The 20488-nt window shown below is 45.0% G+C and overlaps 1 protein-coding gene across 16 annotated transcripts in view; it reads right to left on the bottom strand.

The window, feature by feature from the left end:
• Window positions 1–5949: 5949 nt before the first annotated feature.
• LOC134100640 (transcription factor 4-like) overlaps window positions 5950–20488 on the bottom strand; it is a 150461-nt gene continuing 135922 nt past the window's right edge. For 11 of the 16 annotated variants that reach the window (XM_062553977.1, XM_062553976.1, XM_062553982.1 and 8 more), the window contains 5 exons: window positions 18031–18163; window positions 14362–14509; window positions 13397–13626; window positions 12762–12894; window positions 5950–11361 (listed from right to left, as the gene is read on the bottom strand). In XM_062553977.1, the coding sequence (XP_062409961.1) occupies window positions 11313–11361; window positions 12762–12894; window positions 13397–13626; window positions 14362–14509; window positions 18031–18163 (693 nt within the window). In that variant the 3' untranslated portion in view covers window positions 5950–11312. Of the gene's footprint in view, window positions 11362–12742; window positions 12895–13396; window positions 13627–14361; window positions 14510–18030; window positions 18164–20488 lie in introns of all 16 variants that reach the window. The other 5 variants (XM_062553979.1, XM_062553981.1, XM_062553983.1 and 2 more) reach the window with 1 other exon arrangement.

The raw sequence follows: 20488 nt of genomic DNA, 5'->3' as shown, positions 1-20488 counted from the left end.
TCTTATTCATCTTCTTGTGTCACTTCAAGTGTTAACAGGCTGACATGAGCCTTAGGCTGTGATCTACACATGGTGTATAGGCAGGTCCTTTTTAGAATATGACAATGCCCAACGCCCATGTAACAAGGTCGGGATCTTAAACGGACGGAACTCATGTGTGAGTCCTGGGCCCTTAGTCCTGAGATCAACCTTCACCACTCAAACCAACAGGAAGATCAAAACCCATTCCACAGTTTTGTTCCAGAATCCAGTCATGGATGACTGGAAATCAGTCATTCCTATATAAGGATGATCCACTGTTCCTGATATACAGTATGCTTAATTGTTATACCTTATATATCTTTCATGACAACAACAGTGGTCAAGACAACATAGTAAATGTCCTGCTTACAGGACCTTTACCAATTGAAAAAGTTAACGTTCATTCATATACTTAACCGCAGGACGGTAGGGGGGCTTCCCATCAATAAAAAGAAAACCAATGTGGCTATGACTATATCGGTTCTGGAATGCTTTTTATTCTGGCTTCAAATCTGGAAGAACAAGTCAAAGTTCTGACACACCCTCTTTGACAAGCTCTCTGGCACCACCAGACAATGTTGTAACAAGGCAAAGCAAAAGCTCGCCTTGGGAATATTACAACATGGGCTACATGGGAAGATTGCAACTTGGAATGCACCATGTCAATCAAATGGCATGGGCCTGCCGCAGGTGTGTGTTTGAGCTTCCCTGTAAGAGTGAAAGGCCCACACGTGTCTATGGGAACTCCGCCACATCTAGTGCTTTATGTGCTGTGTGTGACGAGGTCACTGAGCTGTATGAGCGGAGTTTATGCTAGATAAGATAAGGGCCTGATGGATGCCCCAACAAACTATAAAACCCTCCTGAAGCTCACTGGGGAGGTAAACTGATTGTTCACTGTGGCTATGAGCAATTCAGAATAAATTCCGAAGAATGGAATAGTTAAACAAAGAAAAACTTGGTCAATATTTGTCGTTAAATATTTTCTGTCATTCAGCCTTTATGTACGTTTGTAACACAGGAAAACATGACTGAGAAATATAGCAGATGGGGTCTTGAGGTAACAGTCAGGAATAATTTGGAATAGACTGCTATGTTTTACAGTTAGGCCTATATCTATGCACCCAGTGCGGACAGACCTTTAATATCTCAGGTTCTTAAATATACCCATGACTGTAGCCTACTGTACATCTCCATCATCAGTCAGTGTTTTTTTCAAAGGCGTATTTTCACTTGAACTTCACGCCATGTTGATGTTCCTGCAGTCATTGTATGCATAAGCGGCAGATTAACAGCACCACCATGACAGTAGAATCAACACAGTAAGATCACCGTATGCAGACGAGCTGTTGCTCAAACACTGAATTTCTCATGTGAGGCTAAGGTGTGTTAGAGCCGTAACAAAGGCTTCCAGTCAGTGAGCTGTATCATACAGTAGCTGGTTTCTCATTGATCACCTGTAAGGAATTGATCACTTTTGAGGAACAGTTTCCACAACAAGGCTTGGTATTTGGTAGAGAAGACTGCCCTTTGTTGACTGGCACACCAAACATTCCGAACAAGGGCGGTGAGCGTGCCACACAAGTTTGGCACAAGCCTTATACATCATCAGCCTGTGCTGATGGTGGGAACACTGAAGTTCCCAAGCATCTATCCTTGGTAGGCAGCCTCTCTGACAGTCAGAGTACAGCTACTATGATCACAGCCAGCCAAGAGGGGAAAATAATATGCATAACATTTGGTGTTCTCGCCACAGTGTTGTGGTTTCTCTGGCCTCTCCTGCTTAAAGTTTACGTTACAATCAGCTATTGCAGGTGCTATGTGAAATCCTGTGAAATTCAATGTGCTGTTTGCACAATGTGGCACAATGATAGTTTGGCTGTTGATGCAGAGCATTGGAGTCATGGATTGAAGCTAAAACAGCATATGAATCCAAACCATGAACGTGTTTAGCCAATTCAAACTGATGGAAACATTCCTGATCAACAGGAGGGTGGGCTTTAGGTGTGACATCCTGTTTCTTTATTTAACTCAAAATCCAGTAGGCTACCCTCTTCTGACCTCACAGCAGATTCCTTTCTCTTATATGCCAACAGACAATTACTAAGCGATGATGTGATTTCTGATGAATCAGACAATTGACTTGGCACTGCAGGAGATGCAAGTTCAGACGTCTCCTGGTTTACAAAGCTGTTGTGTTGTGTTTAGTGTTGTCACTGTCTTCGGGCTCTTTGTCTATTCCACCGTGTCTCCACCTCACAGTCCTCTCACTTTGATTTATCGCCTAGCCTCTCTGAAGTCTGAATGCTGGTATCAGGGTGTGTTCTACACACAAGCATATCATGCTGTCTCTATATGAGAGTTCTTATCATGCCAAACCTTAATCAGTTGGATCAGAGGTTACGGCATAGGCCTGCTCTGCTGGTTACTGTGATAAGCTTGAATGGTGGAGTTGAAGAAAACAGTGAGAACACAGCAAACTTATTCCAGAATTACCTCATTGATTATGTGTATATGAAATATGACCATATATCAATTACAGTTTCAAACACAGACATACTAAACTAGTAACTTATTCCAACATCAAATCAGACAAACCAATGATTTCCCACTAATTCTATTACATGGCAGCAGCCACACCACAAAATCTTTGAAGTGTGTAAGTGAGAGTGGGATATCAAAACCGAGGCTCGCTGTCACTGAGGGAGTGTGGCATTTAAAACAACATGTGCTTCAGGCCACTACCATTACACTGAAAGCATGTCTAGAGATGTCAAAAACAACTTCTTTCAACATCTGATCTGTTCAACTCTTCTTCAAGTAGAAAAAAAACACTTCTGTTGTTGAAAACACGATTTTCATTCACCTGAGATTTAGCCTATACTCATAAATAGATGAAAACGAGGTGTTATCTGCCTGTTGCACTGGCCTGTTGACTTTAAATAAGTTACTTTTTGGTGACTTCATCAGAAGTAGGCTACATTAAGCCAATGCAATATTTTCTTCACTCGCTGTAAGGACAACGGAATCAAAGTATTCCTTGTAGCCTAATGTCATAACCATAAATTCTATCGTTTAGGACACATAGGACACATGACGGACATTTCAGCCATGTCAAATTGATTGTAGGCGACAGTCATAATAAACGCGGTTGTTTGAAACACATTTTCACAGCAGTCAGGTTTTTAACTGTGGGTGACTTAAACCCTATGCTTATCCTTTCTATGCTTAAAATGAACTTCAAAATCATTGTCTAAATCGTTGTCTAATAGTGAAACTATTAATCTATCTATTTCAGGTGTCAAACTAACCTTTCAGTCGTGCTCTCTTCGTTCCTGTTTCCGCGCGCGTCCCGTGTGAGCTCTGGTGTTGTAAAGCCTCCGCGTGGACCTGCTTGGATTTGACATGAGGGTGGAGCACCTGTAAAAGTGAGGGCGTCAACACCTGACACTGTTGACTACGCCCTTCAGAACGACCTGCAATGCCAATATGGACTCGTTAAAATATCTATGTAGCAACATTCTGAGCAAATATGGCTATCGGCCAATATTCACATTATTGTCAAAAGTCAAGAGAACTTCCTGTCTCCCGCCTACTTTTGCAAAACGGATATTTGACATGACCTTTTATGGCAAAGCTGGTTAACTTTTGAATGTCTGGAATGTTACAGTTTCATTTTTAAAATATATAGGCTACATAAAACCATAAAGAACATTAAACAGGCTGTATGTATCAGCTGATGTCTAGACATCTGACTACACTACACGGTGTCTTGACAATTAGGCCTAGGCCTACAACCTTGACAATAATGTTACAGTTTCATTTTGAAAATAATTTTCAAAATGAAACTGTTACATTATTGTCAAGGTTGTAGGCTACATAAAACCATAAAGAACATTAAACAGGATGTATGTATCAGCTGATGTCTAGACATCTGACTACACTACACGATGTCTTGACAATTAGGCCTAGGCCTACAACCTTGACAATATAAAGTAACGGCAGATGTAGCCTATGGGACAAGCATGCAGTTACAGGGCCTACTGCAGTAGCCTAGGCTACAATGTAACGTGCTACTACAGTATTGTGCGTTTGATGAGTTTTCCCATATCCAAAATATTGCTTTTTCTGCATATGAAACACAATTTTCTCCAAAATTGTAGTTTGTTACTAAGTAATATTAGACTCATGAGCCCATATTCGTCTATTTGAACATTAGTATCCTGTAGGGTGACCAGAAGTCCTCGGTTTCAGGGGACAGTCCCCGTTTTTGGTTGCCTGTCCCCGGGAAAATACAGAACAACTAGCCTACCTATATCTTCGTTTTTTGAAGATAAAACTTGTAGGCCTATGTATTTCAATCAGATTGATAGTCAAACTGAAAATGTCCCTGTTTTTTTCCACATTTTTGGGATTATTTCGGACATCTGGTCCCTTATAGTGTAATAGTAGCCTAGCCCTATCCTATTCGAGCATTCCCTGTTGAGTGAAATAATCTGTTGAAACTGGTATTTTCTTCAGTATTTTTGCTTACCTAAACAAGCAAGCAAGAGTGAACTTGCCTGGTTCACTGGAACTTTATCCCGTTTCCCACACATGAGTCATGATTTTAGAATATTCTGTTCTACTCTGTTCAATGTAATACAGTGAATAAGCTCCTTCCTGTGTATAATCCATGGTGATTTGTTATAAGAGGTATTAAGTCCTCAGCGGCAGTGGCCTCTCTAATGGCCAGGTACAAGGACAGGAGGTAGTTGCTATAGGAACCCACAGACCAACATTACTACCCCACCTATCCGCTGCCTAGAGACGGGGAGGCTCTCCTCTCATGAGGGCCCCAGCATGGGTGTGGAGGCGGAGGGAGGGGCAACTCTGGCGTATTTTACCAAGCGCTGATGTCACAATTGAAGAGGTGTGGGGCCTATACATACCAACATAAGGTGTGGTCTAAGTTTTGATTCTACATTGAGGTTTTCCTCTGGTGGTGTTTATATAAATGTTCATGTTATGGCAAGTGTGGCACATAAGGTCCTAAGAGGTGCATATTCAGTTTTGTAAGCTTTTCTCTCGTTTCATCAAAAACAAAACCCATCACCAGTGAATGGTCGGTGGCACATGTGACACATTCAATGAGGTGTCTTGACTAGACTTGGTAACTTGCACTTGTAAAACTGCGAGGTTCGATTGCTTGTGTCAGTTATGCGACCTAAAGTAATACTGCGTTGAACATGACAGATGTGTGCCTAAAGCAAGTTGGTGACAAATGTGTTATGACCTCAGAGCTGAATAAAATGTATTTCTCAGGTAGAGTGAGTCAGGTAGAGGGATTTCATCCCCAGACGTCTGTCTCTATGACGGCAGGTTAAGACGACTGACAGGTGACATTGATGTTGAGAATGTTCTGCCAGGTCAATGAATCAGCATGAAACCAGAAGAGACCATGCCTGAGCAGAGATGTCATCACAAAGAGGAGGCTGAGGTATGGGAGTTGTCTTGAGACTTGCAAGAATAAATGATTGATGGATGGGAGGAAAAGGGGGGGGGGGGGGGATGAAAATTGAAATATGCTTGGTTGGGCCACCAGGGAATAAAGCTGTTTTTAGTCCCTCACAAATAAAGACAATATTTGATCAAACGGTAGAGAAGCCTAGAGTGGATAGCTTATTGAAAGAAAGATTCCAGGCAACACCAGAGGTCCCAATACTGCTGAGGATCTGAGCTGTTTATCCTGTGCTTAACCTGTGCTTTCTCCTCAGACCATTTTTCATCCATGTCAGTTTGGATTTCATTATCAAATCATTGTCTTGTTTGGAAAATCTGCAAGCTTAACTACTTTAATCCCAGTTAAACCTGTAGAAGTCATTCTGTATACCTGTTGCGATATTAATGTTGTATTTTCTAAATAAAAAAAACAAGTCATGAAAGCGCTAGGTTATAAAAATGGCACATTTATTGCTACAGAACGGTCATGTACATGACTTCATTGAATAACTACAAGATGAAAAACAACAGGCAATGGCCTAATATAAGCTGGCTTGAAGAGAAACTCCAGCACACAAACCTGTGTGGACACTTCTAATTATCAGAAAAAGTAATCATAATAATAACAATAATAACAACTATAATAATTATAATGAAAAACAAAATAAAAAAGTCCAATGGAAACAATAATTAAAAAAAAAAAAAAATCAAATGAAATCAAAAGAGGAACGCATACACACACGCACACATACACACTGAAAATACATGAAAAGAAAAAGGCTTGAGGCTCGTAGCCTCACACTGGAAAGAAAGTGTAACTGTCGCTTTTTTCTTTTTTGTTTTTGTTTTCTCCTCTGAATCACTGCTGCAGGTTTGGATGGTACCCACGTCTCCCTCTGTCCTCAGTCCGAGGGCCACCGCCCACCACGCTGTACAGTCTCGTCTCGTAACACACACTAAAATAACCTCTTTAAATAGTAAAATAAAGTAACAAACTGTTTCACTGCGAATGATTCCAAAAATCTACAAAGTGGAATATTTTTGAATTGGACATTATTTACTCCCGTTTTACATTGATTTACTCAATATTCCTGGTATAAAATGATAGCCCCTGGAAAAAATAAGCCAAATATAATTTGTTTTCAAATTTAGCTCTCATTTTTTTGTTTTCTCTAGAATAGGGTGCGCTAGTCTATTCCATAGCAAAAGGGCACTAGACAGAAGAAGTCTTATAACAAAAAGCCAGGCACTGATACATGGTAATTCTCTGCTTACTGTATTTTTCTTCACTTAATTGCATCACAAGTAACAAGAATGAAAAAGGCCACAGTCCATATATTTTCACTATTACATATGTCTATAATACTCTGAAATGATCATGTTTAAAACCACTGCACAAGGATGGCTGCTTAAAAATACAGAAGAATGAGAGAGAATGACTACTCAGGGAGAATGAAGTCTCAGAGCGGTGGTGCCTCCTGCTTTAGTTCCTCATCAGTTTGAAGATTGGTGTAAAACTCTCTGGTCAGCTACTTCTACCAATTTGTTTGTGCTTGTTGAAGGTGTCTGAGCTGCAGAAGGGGGACTACTTCCTTAACGTGACTATTCGCCTCTCCTTCTCTGTTCTTGACCTCTCCAAGCCCCACATCTACACACAGTATGGAAATTAAACAGGACCAAAAAAGAAAAAAAATATGGAAGACTACACAAATTGCATACTTAACTTGACTGACAGGTGCCTGTTCATTCTAGCAGGACTGAAGACAAATGGAACTGGTTTTTAATTAGTAACAATGTGTTCTGCTATGCTGTCATTTGCCTTTGTGTTTTACTGTTTATTTCGGCTCTGCTTAAGACAATCATTTGAATTACACTGGTAATCTAAAACTTAGAGTAAATCATTATTCTCCATTCACAGCAAGTGATGGAGTTTCCACAGAGTTTAATGACACTGAAAGGGTCAGAAGAGTTTTTGTTAATGGTTGGCAGTGGGTGACGGATATCCAGCTAATCTTCACTTTGATTTTTTATTTATTTCCCATAATAAGTGAAGCCACAGCTGGGAAGCAATTGGGCTCCAATGATTGTTCAGTTTATTATTATTTTTTCAAGTTACAAAAATTAGCACTTCTTGCAAAAAACAAATTTGACACACAACCACTTCTTATAAAATGCATTGTTTCCCCATTCCTTTTTGTGCACTGAAAAACACATCGATAAATTACCAAATATCAGCTATATTTTTGCTGCCTGTGTGGGACATTTACTGTATCTCTAGATATTTGCCATGACGAGATTTACATGAAAGGGGACCCTCAATTGGAGACAAGACATTCCTGGCCTCAAACCCAAAGCAAGCTGAAACAACTGCTAAAGCACAACATGACAAACTGGTTCAAATGCAAGGTGAAATATTCACAACCAAACCTAAAAAAAGAAAAGAAAAAAAAAGAAATGTTTTGGCCTTTCTTTCTGGCTGTAATGAGAGAAAACAAATCTTAAATGAGTGACGGAATGAGACAAGCAACGTCTGACGGAAGTGTTTAACACTAAGGGAATTCTTATGTGGATGGCAAACCAGAGGAAAGAAAATGGGCAACACTTTACTTGGATAGTCCGCCCACAAAGACTTAGCAGATCATCTGTTGAGATTCAGGTTCAGTATGTAAAACTGGCGTTGAACAATAACCGAACATCATCTGAAACAAAACCAACCCCTAACCTTAACCATACATTTTAATTAACAGAGAGTCAACAGTTGATAATCTGAGTATCTGTACATAGTCTGAAGTGGACTATTCACATAAAGTGTGACCAAAAACGCTGCCTTGATTGCCCACTTGTGTGACATCGCACTGCATGATATGCCTCTCAAGGTCTAAATACTGTCTACTATCAGCCCAGTATGAACATGGGAAAATAAGGACTTCTTCACACTCTCTTGTTCAGAGACTAAGAATCGTCTGACACTTGACTGATATACCAGAAGGCGATTCTGTTGGTCTGTGTTGGTCAAGTCTAGTGATGGCATCTGACTAAGAGCCATCTCGCATGTCTTCTGGCAGCCAGGCTGCGGAGGCCTGTTCCAGGCTTCAGACCCATCATGGCAGCGCTTTAGGAGAGCTAAAGAGTTGGGGGCTGAATCTGACAGCCACCACTGGACGCTGTGTTTGGCACCTGCCTTGGACCAACAGATCGTGCACGGCTAGAGAACGGTTCATCCCCTCACTCTGCTGTCCGAAAGTAATCACCCTCGACAAAAATGACACAATTTTCCCCCTGCCTGTTATGACTATTTACATTTTTATATCCAAAATACAATTAAAATGGCAATGTAATGACTATGGAGCATGAAACAAATACTATATACCTTTTCATTTTCCATTCCCAGAGTCCCTCAAACAAATGTTCCCGGAAATACAGTATAAACATAACAATAAAAAAGAAGATTCTGAAGCATTTGACCTCACTACATTTTCAATGTGACACATTTTTTTTCAAAACACACTGAATTACTTTTGTCATCTTTTAACAAAAGAAGAAAAAAAAGAACTGATACAACATAGTTCTAAACACAAAATAACAACAGTCTACATGTAAAAATATAACTTTTACATACACAATTTCAAAATTATGGTAGGTTTGCATTTGTTGCATACAATTTACAAATGTCAGTGTGTCCTTTTGACAGCTGAGTAGCAGTGAGTGGTGCTGATGGATGTCCGGTCCCTAAAGTTCTGCCCGCACAGTCACTGATGTCAGCGTGCTTCAGCCATCACGTCACTTTCAGAAAAAAAGTAACACTGGAGTGCTTCTCGTATAGCTCCGCCCGGCGATTAGAGAAAATAATTCATCCCCCCAACATTTTCTCCTCTCAAAATTGACACCTTTTTTTCCAATAATATCGTATATATTTCTACATTTATATATATTGATTTTTTTCTAATAGATTCTTTTCCAGTTTCAGTGCCTCGTGTTGATTGGATAAGCGAAACCACAGAGGGAGAGTCGCTGCTGACACAGCAAAAGTGTGGTCTCCTCATTTTTTTTCTTCCCCGACAGAGAAACCAGAACAGACAAAGAATAAGAGAAAGTTTTTTTTTTAAAAAAGAGAAAACAAAAAAATCAGTTTTACACATACAACCACACATTTGTACTGAAGACTACAGTGGCCCACGGACAAGCCCATATTGATAAAAAGCTGATAGCTATAATACAACGCTCAATAACAGACGTGTCGCTCACTATGGAAACAAATCCAGCTGCGGGGGGTGAGGAAGGGGCCGAGGGGTGGGGTCACGGAGAGGGCGGAGCTGGGGGAGGGGCACAACTCACTCAAAACAGGTTATTCTCCAGGGACACGCCTTCTAATTACATATAAGCATTACAGTACATTAAATACAGTTTATCCAAAAAATACTTTTTTTTCCTTTTTACTTTTTTTTAAATCCCAGGTTGTAAAAAACCTGACTGCATAGACCTAATGACCTAATAAAACGATTTTTCCCTAAGCTTGCATCCTAAAAAGTCCCAATAAGGTCCTCCTTCCTCACGCTGTGTGATGATATGGACTCTAAAAAGGCACATTGGTAGAAGTGTAGCATGTCATAGTTGCATCTCTGGGGGTGGGGTGGGGTGGGGTGGGGTGGGGTGGGGAGGTGGTTGGCTGAGGGGTCAGGGGTCAGGGGGGAGCACTGGGGAGAACAGGAGCTGTGAGCGGCTAGACCAGGGCAGAAAACAAAACCAAACAAACGGAGAAGTCAACGACCAGAGTGATGGGAGCAATGGACCCACTGGGTTCCTGATTCTCTCCTGCCTGTGTTCGCACTGACCAGCCACATGACCTTTCTTGCCCCTGACCAAACGTCTGTTCCCTTCTAATCAACCCGTCTTTCTTCTTCTCCTTTCTCTCTCGCTCCACCCTTTCACAGTCCTCTTTGCCGGGACTACGAGCGGAAAGATGTGACGACGGCCTCCCCCTCTCCTCACTGAAGCTCCCCTCTCTCTCTGCTCAGTGGCTGTGCTGTGGGCTCTGGGATGTGTGTATCTGTGTGTTTGTGTGTTTATGTTGATGTGTGTGTGCTGGCTTAGGAGTCACTATAGGGGCAGCATAATCTTCACATCCCCTGTTCTCTCCTGCACAACCATGCTGCAGTTGCCTTCACACACTGTCCCGTTCAAATTCATCTGCTCTGAATTTAGAAGTACACTTTTTGTCATTATTGCGAGTTTCAACATGATTTTTCAATTTCTACCACATATTGTAATCACTTTTCTGTTTTGTTTTAGTTGGAAACCCCCTCGTTCTGTCCCCGCCCCCTCAAGACCAGTGGGATTGATTGACTCGATTCATCTCTTTTTGTTTTCGACGTCCGACAGGAAGTCAGGCACGACTGCAGGTTCCACAGTGTGGAGTAGATTGCCGTTCGGTCTGAGGGCTGCACCAGCCCTGCAATGTTGGTACAACATCATGATATGTTTGAGGAGTCCCCCATCGATTTTTCGCACATATTCTTTTTCTTTTAATCCTGTTTTTTTCTTTTTTTGAACTTTTTTTTTTTTAAATGTACGTTTCTTTTTTTTTTTCTTTTAAAATTGGGAATGCTGAAAAGAACAGAAAAGGAAAAAGGTCTTGTGTCTCTTCTTTCCTTCGCCAGTGTACATATGCCAGTATTTCTACAGAAGACATAAGACAGGTCAGGAAAAAAACAAAAAAAGTTGGTCGGTCAGATGGTTGACTGAATTACTGAGCTGAATCATGGTCTGGTTGATTGGTTGGCTGATTGGTTGGTGGGAATCGGGTGACGTTGTCAAAGGAAGTGGTCGGTCATCGCCTTGATGAACTCTGGCAGCTTGGACCTGGAGGAGGAGAGAATGGGGTTAGGAGGACCACCCGAGGCAGACCGCACGCTACGCTACCGCAGAGAACACCGAGGCTGCCCGACTTCTCTCTCACTGCAGTCTCACCACCACAGGGAGTGTGCTCACTCCAACGCCAAAACATCATCTATACTGTATCACATTAACAGGCCCTCGAGCTCTTTTGAAGGCAATATGGACATTTTGCTGGTGGTTCTTGACATAGTCGGCAGATGAAGCATGGAAAAACTTGAGAGGCAGACTCTGATATGGAAGTCTGAAGGCCTTGGTGTTCTCTGCTGTTGGCTGACTTCCCACACAACCTCTGCTTAATCACTCAAGTGATCAGAAAAAAAGAGCAAACAATTAAGGCTACACAAGACAATGCCTAAATGAATAAAACACATCTTTAAATTAGTGAGTTTACTACAGTAGTGCAGACACACTAAGCCACACTAAGCTACTGAACCTGTGCCTATTATGGTGGCAACATTAGTCTACACAACAAATGGGAGCACTAATGCATGAGGTCTAAAGGCAAACAGTATCATCTGCAGGTGACTGAGGGCTTAATTTTCCTCAGTGGTGTGCTAAACAACAAAAGAGTCACATTCATGAATACATCTACATAAAAGCCAGGTGAAGGCAGGGGGTGGAGGAGTAAGGGGGAGGGGGGGTCACAGGAACACAAATCTCAGGCACACACATAAACACGTACACACACACACACACACACACACACACACACACACATGTGCACACACACACCCATGTGCACACACACACACACACACACACTCACCCATGTGCACACACACACACACACACACACACACACACACACACACACTCACTCATGTGCACACACACTCCAGCGCGCACACACATACACTCACGCACACACACTCAAGCGCACACACACAGACACACACTCAGATAACACACTTAATGCCAATCTGTTGTTAAAATGTACCCAGCCTTTGATAAATGGAAAGGGTTTGTGAAGTCCCATTGTTAAGCCATTACTGCCATCCACAGCGAACTCAGTCTCAGCTCTCTGCCTTTGCAACCAATTAGTGCGTCTGTATGCTGACAGAGTACGGCCTGATTACCACTCTAATCTGCTGTTTAGGACAGATCTGAGGCGCTTGCCTGAGTGTTCAGGTAAGCCGTAAGGCAAGAGACAGGAGCTGGACAGTCAGTGTAGGGGGACTGAGTGCATTATGGATTTATTTTATCATTCATTTTTTTTTTTTTTTTAATTCCATAATAAATTTGTTGCACTTGACGATGTTAAAGAAGAACCCAATTGAGAATGCTTTAGCTTATTTTTTGGTACACGTGTGCAACAGCAGATTAGTTTAAAGTGAAGTATTCTGACCATTTAGGGGGCTTTTTACATTTGTCCCATGGGGTTGGAGGCGTCTCCCATGCTGTGGTGGCCACCGGCCAGCGAGAGCGAGGCTCCGTCCGACGAGCCCTTCTCCTCCTCACGCCTCTTCAGACACGCGGCCTTCGGGTTCAGGTTCCTCTCTGCGGCACGCGCACACACACACACACGCAGGCACACACACACACGGGAGAGAGCAAAGAATGCATACATGAGCCAGACTCAAGGACAAGGAGGAGCGCTCACCTTTCATCTGATATTCTTGGTGATAACTAAGATTCAGCCTGATGTTGCATCATTCTAAATAGTTGCCAGACTAGAACACGAGCAGAGCTACACTACAGTTGAGACAGCGCCCTCAAGTGGAGCAGCGTAGAAATTCAAATGATGTAAAAAATAAAGCAATTCTCATTGAAGAAGTATTATGACTTCAACTGGGCTGTGTGAAAATGTTGTATACTTATTCATTCATACAACATTATCCATTCACTTCAGACAAAGGGACAGTTTTATTTGTTTCTATCTCACTCAGACCCAAAGTGAGGGTACTGCTTTTATGTACAGGTGAGCTAGTGCAGGGCACCCGTATTGAACGTGCCCATCCTGCTGCTGAGGTGCTGTGCTGTGGAGCTGCTCCCCACTCACCCCTGACTTGCTGCTCCAGGCTTAGTATGACGGCGACGGCCTGGTGTAGTATGAGCAGCTTGGTCTGGGGCTTGTCGCTCTTCAGGTGTAGCTGCACCATGCGGCCCAGCTCCTTAAAGGCCTCGTTGATGTCGCGCACGCGCAGGCGCTCGCGGGCGTTGTTGGCCATCCTCCGCTCTCGCTCGCGCTCGATCTTCTGCTCGGGGGTCAGGTCCTCGTCGTCGTTATTACTGTTGGGACGCGGAGCGTCGGGCAGCGCAGGGTGGGGAGACAGAGAGACAGACGGATGGACAGACGTTAGCTGGAATCCCTCAAGTGCAGAGCCAGCCGCTCTTTTTCTCACAATTGTGATGGAGCGCTGAAATGTTATGGCCATACACACACAGTCTCAACCAAAGACACAGTCATGTGCGGATAGTCCATAAATGCCAGTGGACTACTCCCACAGCACACTCACAACACAGATGCAATGCAACAATGGAAATCTGAGATTGGGGGGAAGGGGGGACCACATGTGTCAGGTTGCTCATTCCAGGTGAAAGCTCGTAAACCTGGCTGGGTTTACCCTAGAATGTGGTGTTGCACCAGGTGCGTTTGGAATTTGGTGAGGGCCTACACTCATGTGTGAGGGGCAGCTAAAACCAGGCTCAAGACCATGGGGAGTGTGGAACATTCTGAAAAAGACTATTCGCCATTTATGCATAATGTATACGTTCAAGTTTTGTGTGAATAGGAGTGTATACTTCATTCATGAGAAATTATATTGCCAATGTGTAAGGCATGATTAACCGATTTAAAAATCCTGAACTGTGCATTCGTTTTAGTTAATGTAAGTGTTCAGATTTGGATGTGTTGTTTTTTCCCTCCATTTAACTGCCCCTCAAAGCACACTGTTCACTTCATGGAAATCCCACTGAGGAGTTGAATGAAGTGAGCGCTGAAGACACGGTTGGCTAGATCTTGACCTATCTAGACCCTTGAGGTCCTTGTTGTCCGGGTCCTCCTTCTTGGGGTCCCCCGACTTGCTGTCCAGGTTCTCATCGCCCTCGTCCTCCGACTTGATCTCGGAGCTGACGGACGAGGCGCTCTGGCCTTGGAGACCACTGGAGAGAGCTGAGGGGGAGGGAAGAGGAGGAGGAGAGAGAGAAAGAGTGAGAGAGAGAGAGAGAGAGAGAGGGAGAGGGAGAGAGAGAAAAAGTGAGAGAGAGAGAGAGAGAGGAGAGAGAGAAAAGAGAGGGAGAAGGTTAGTACAACACAATGTAGAGGGCTTGGCCCAGCTGATGGTGTGTGTGTGTTGTGCTCTTCTCTGATGGTGGCCTGGCGTGCTGAGTTGAGGTCTGACTGGTTGACAGATGAGGTACGGCTGCTCTGTCACAGATGAGTGGGAGCAGCCGTACGACTTAACCACCCCACAGCAGAAAAAAAAAAAAAAAAAAAAATCACTGTATCGTTTAAGCCTCGCCGCTGCGGCAGGCGGCCATCTTGCAGGTCATCTCAAGGACACGCCTAACTGAGCCCACTGAAGTGGTGCCAGCAACCACTTTTTAATCTTTTCGGTAATCAGGAAAATAGGAATATGTCTGAAAATTGAAAACAAACAGAAGCGCAAGCCACAGAGGGAAAGGGATTATATGGACATATGCAGCCTGCGAGTGTACATGTGAGTGTACACCATCAAGAGTGTGTGTGTGTGTGTGTGTGTGTGTGTGTGTGTGTGTGTGTGTGTGTGTGTGTGTGTGTGTGTGTGTGTGTGTGTGTGTGTGTGTGTGTGTTTGAATGCATCATTTTTGTGTGTGAATATGTGTGCGCCACCGAATACAGAATGATCTAAATCTAATTGCGGAGTGGTATGGAGATTGGGAAAAGGCCCCCAACCCCCACTGAACCCTCCCCATACACCCCCCGCCCCTCCCCATCCAAAATGTGGAACACTGTGCCCATTGTTTACCATCACTGGCAAGAGACACTCTCTCGCCATCGCCATTAAAATCTGCCCCTTCTATTCCCGGCATCCTCTCCATCTCCCTCTCCATGTCCATGTCCATGCGAGCATCTCCACAGCGCTCTGAAGCTCCTGTGCTTTCACACTAAAGACCAGACACTCCCTCTCTCTGCCTGCCAGGAAACGCACAATAAACAGCGCTCGGCCTTTCTCTCTTCTCACCACACACACACACACACAGACACACACACAGACACACACACAGACACACACACACTCGCTCTCGCTCGCCCCCCCTTTGCTCTCCTCCCAGTGTCGATGCATGCAGGTCCAGACACTCCCGTCAGTCAGAAAGGCACCCCAAAAAGCATGGCCCCCCTGACACCCTGTCTGCGGGGCCTCTGTGTGGACTGACTGGCCCTCTCTAAAAGAGCCCGAGCCCTCTGTTTCCCAGCCCTGAGTGCACAATCCAGCGTCTGTTTACGGATGCCAGGTCCGCTCAATGCCCCCTCTGAATGCCCCCTCGTCCAGCGCGCAGTCAAAGTCAAATCAAGTGACTGTGCCTCTCTTTAAACTTAGACAAAGCAGAGCCATGTGACGCGGCGCAAACACTCCAGGCCCTGTCTGCAGCACAGCCATGAGAGAGAGAGAGGGAGAGGGAGAGAGATAGAGGGAGGGAGAGATGTGTGTGTGTGTGTGTGTGTGTGTGTGTGTGTGTGTGTGTGTGTGTGTGTGTGTGTGTGTGAGAGAGAGAGTGAGAGAGAGAGAGATTGTGTGTGTGTGTGTGTGTGTGTGTGAGAGAGAGAGAGAGAGAGAGAGAGATTGTGTGTGTGTGTGTGTGTGTGTGTGTATGAGAGAGAGAGATTGTGTGTGTGAGTGTGTGTGTGTGTGTGAGTGTGTGAGAGAGAGAGAGATTTTGTGAGTGTGTGTGTGTGTGTGTGTGGTGGGGGGGTGGACAGAGGGAGTCGGAGCGAAAGAGCGTAAGTGGAGGAGTTTGCCTGGCCCCCGTGAACTGGACGGGAGTGATAGGAGGAGAGGGGGCGGTGGCGGCGGGAGCAGGCGGAGGTGTGGGAACAATGCATTGATTCGGTCCAGGCTGTGTGTGGCGCCCTCCCTCGCTCTCCTCCTCTCTTGGAGTCGCCTGCCATCTCGGTCTGGCTGAGCACGTCCCCGCGCCCACACAACTCTCTAATTGATTTCTCCACTTTGTGTGTTTTTTTGTGCGCTCTCACAGGGGCCAGTTTGATCCGGTTAAGTCTGGGGGGCTTGCAACCCGCCGCTTCGAGCCTCGAGCACCCAATCGAGTCCCAAAAGTCACGGGAGGTGACAGAAGCGAGCGGACATTAGGACCCTGTGAGCCTGATCAAATCAGGCCTGCACACTGAGGAGAAATGTGGAGTGCATATTACTCGGGCTCATAATGCTGTAGCTTGACAAGGGCCACGATTCATGGATTCCTTAAACAACTTAGCCCTAATCCTGTACACTTGCCCGTCCGTGCGCTTCCACAAAACCGGTTACCGCCACCGCCGAAAGCGCAAACCCTGACAGCCCTAATGAGGTTAAAAATCAAAGTGAGAGCGCCACTCGGAGCTCATATCGCGGCCCCTCCACTGCTCCTCGTCTCCGAGAAGTCCATTTAAGACAAGCGCGGCGGCGGCGGCTCTTTTGGGGCTTAAGAAACTCCCTTCAGCGCCGAAGTGAGGTCTGGGAGAAATCCGACGGCGGGAGGCAGGAGGAGAAAACACCGCAAAACGGCGCGGCCTTTATGGCTTCCCTTGGTCTATAATTCACAAATAATATTTTGATAGTGAGTACATTATTTATAGTGCTTGACTGGGGAGTGGCGCTGCGCTGAGGCCCGGGCTGTGGCTGTGTAACTTTGTTTCCCTGTTTTGTTTTATGGTGCTCAACACCTCATTAGTCGCTTGGCTGGGGCTTCCAGGGGGACTTGTTGCCAAGGAGGCAGTTTTCACAGAGCAGTTGCTCACCCCTTTAAACACGCCAGAGGCTAATTCGCCCTGCGGCGTCGGTCATATACAATTTCCTTTTACATATTCATATTTCAACTATACTGTGTGCGAGTGTGTGTTCGGCAGGGTCGTAATTATTTACACATTACACTCTGGGAATGCCAAGTGCACTGATTTTATATGGTTGGCATGTTGCTGGCTCCAGTTGATCTGAAATTTCAGTCCAATATTTTGGCTGTTTTCTGACAAGATATTCTATTGTCTGTTTTTCTCTGACCAAACAATAGATTTAATTTGTACTCAACATTTTAGGACTTTTTATTTAGGACGTATTCAGAGTGCTTGCGGCTTTTGTAGTTTTATAACCTGAAGCATATCAACTTATGTTTGATCTGTAGTATAGTCTCCATTTCCACATATACAATCACATTCTCAATGTAGAAATTATTATTATGCTAATGTGCAAATATAAACATAATTAAAAAAATGGGGAAATGATTTGGCTTTGTTTTGTAAGGTGGTGTTGGTACCATTTCTGGCATTGGAATAACTGCTAAGGGCATTTCAGCCGCGGGGAGCTTGCAGGGGTATTCTTAGTGTGAGAGATGGCTGCGGAGAGGTGGCACTGTTTTTGTGAAATGGAGTCTGTCGGCGGGAGGCCTTGGCATGCCCGCTCACGTAGTGGTGCCCGCCCTGTGTGTGTGTGTATTTTCACTTACCTCTGTAGGGGTCTGGCTGGCTCAGGTCGGGCGAGGTGGCCGACTGGACGGGCAGCTGTGGGACTGGCACTTGGTTTGGCACAATTGGATGACTGCCACGCAAGCCCACACCATCCTCACGGTGAGCGCCCACCTGCGCAGAGACAACGATGGAGGGAAAACACATTACTCAGAGGCTAAGAATCACACACACACACACACACACACACACACAGCCCCCCCAGAGAACCGTTCCCTCATTTATTTCTATGATCGTGCTACACTACTGCCGGTGACCTATAGAGGGCACTCTATCCACACACATCCCAGAGAGAAGTAGCAGTGAGAGGAGAGGGAGAGGAGAGAAGACAGCATGAAGAAAAGAGTGAAGGGGAGTTCAGGAGAGCAAATATTCAAACAGCAGGAGAGGTAAACAAGTTAGAAAAGAAGAGAATGAGGCAGAAGAAAAGCGAGAGAGAGAGAGAGAGAGGGAGAGAGAGAGGGAGAGAGAGAGCGGTGGAGGGAGAGTGGCAGGGAGAGTTAGGGGGAGTGAAGGGGGAGAGCCGAGCACCTCCGCACACCTCTGCGCTCCTCCAGCACTGACACACTGGAAGGAGCCGCTGAGGCAGGTAAAATGCAGAGCCATCTCCCAGGGAGCCTCGCAGGAGCGCGCTGATTCTGCCCCATCTGGCTTCCATCATGTCCGCCAACACAACTGACAATTATCTTAATGCCCATATGTTTAATTGTGGGCTTCCTAATTCCCCCGACAGAATCTGGAGATCCGTCAGGAATTGCGATTTGGCAGAATAGCTCTCCCTCTCTCCGTCTCTTCTCTCCCTCGCCTGCACTCCACCTTTCTGTATCTATCACTCTCCTCCGTTTTTTCTTCACTCTGTTTTTTAAGAAATTTGAGTACCTGCCAGGTCCCCCCCCCCCCCCTCCCCCTCCCCTTGCCTGTAATTCCAGCTAAGCCTCTGACAGCTCCTAGATGTCAGCGACGCCTCCCCAGCTCGATGCAAATATCAGAAAATGTCGAAGGGGGCTTTTGTGGCGGGAACAGGCGCGGGAGTGTTCCAAGACGCCATTTGTTTGCTTGTCTTTCATCAGCGCGCGGCCCCCAAATGCAAAATGGCACACTCCTGGCTGCGGATGGAAGGCTCTGGCGTACATATTTAATGGGCTTTTTCTTTCTTTCTTTCTTTTTTTTTTTTTTGTTGGATTTCAAGGCTGGAGCTGAGCGGCTGCGCGCGCTGACGGGAGCCGGCGGTGTGGGGCGTCGCTGGGGAGAGCGGCTCGCTCGCGCCGTGTCGCCCTGTCAGCCGTGCCACCGCTAATCAGGAAGATGGCGCCTCATGCGCACCCGCCATTATGCAGCCCCGGAGTCGAGCGGGAGCAGGAGTTTCTGGGTCAAGAGTGGCGGAGCGCCGGAACTTTCTGCGATGCGGGAGGGGAGGGGAGGAGAGGAGAGGGGGGGCAAAGGGGCCATCCGCGCGGGGCTGTTGTCGCCCCTGGTGTTGTCGCTGATGTCTTTTTTTGTTTTGTTTTGTGTTTGCGCTCCCACAGTCCTGATAAATGCGAAGGTTGCACTTTGATTTCATTGTTTCCATGGCACTTTTGACACCACCAAATGAAAGTGCTGGCTGATGCTAAACTAAGTGGCCTATAAAGAAAGGAGGCCATGCCATCTGAAGCTCACTTGGTACGGACTAAGAGCACTCGCTGTGCCTGTATGAGTGCAGAACCTGCACTGGTAGGCTGCCATTCTCCTCTTTCTCCCCCCCACACACTAGAATAACTAGGGTTGGCTTTTCACCAAACTCCTCATGAAGAAACAGTACTTGTTCATAGATTTTTTTTTTTTTTTTTTTAACAAACATGAGCAAGCATTTGATGTTTATTTTTGTGGGACAAAGAAAATATAATTATGTTCCCCACATCGCAGCCTTTCAGTAATCAGTCTCCTGTGATATTAATCTGAATATGAATCTGAATGTCTGGAGGTATTCAACAAAACTTTGCTCTCTACTCATGGTAGTGAGTTGGTAGGTCAATATAAAAACTTAGGCATCATGAATAAAAACACACACACACACACACACACACACACACACACACTATAAAAACCCATTTGTAGTCCTGCCATACATTCAAACAGCCTACTTATGTTGGCTTTTAGAAATTGCAGGATGTCGCATATAGTGTGTCGTAAATTTCAGGGTTTTGGTGTTGGCAGTTAGTACTGTAGGTGTAAACTTTTACAGAGAGGTTGGCCTGAATTTTTTAATAAATGACGACCCAAGTTTCAGTCAGGTCTACCCCACACCTCTACACGGACACACACGCACACACACACCCTCACACATACACACACAGGTCTGAGAGATGTGTAAGACTGTTGTTTAGGGGCAGGAGGTTACACAAAAAAGGACTTGGCATCTGGGCAGTGGTCATGACCTCCCCGCCACCACCCCGGTCA

This window comes from Sardina pilchardus, chromosome 14, assembly GCF_963854185.1.
Source record: "Sardina pilchardus chromosome 14, fSarPil1.1, whole genome shotgun sequence".
NCBI classification, from domain to species: Eukaryota; Metazoa; Chordata; class Actinopteri; order Clupeiformes; family Clupeidae; genus Sardina; species Sardina pilchardus.
Note: the sequence above shows the minus strand (reverse complement) of the source record. Positions and strands in the feature narration are given on the sequence as shown.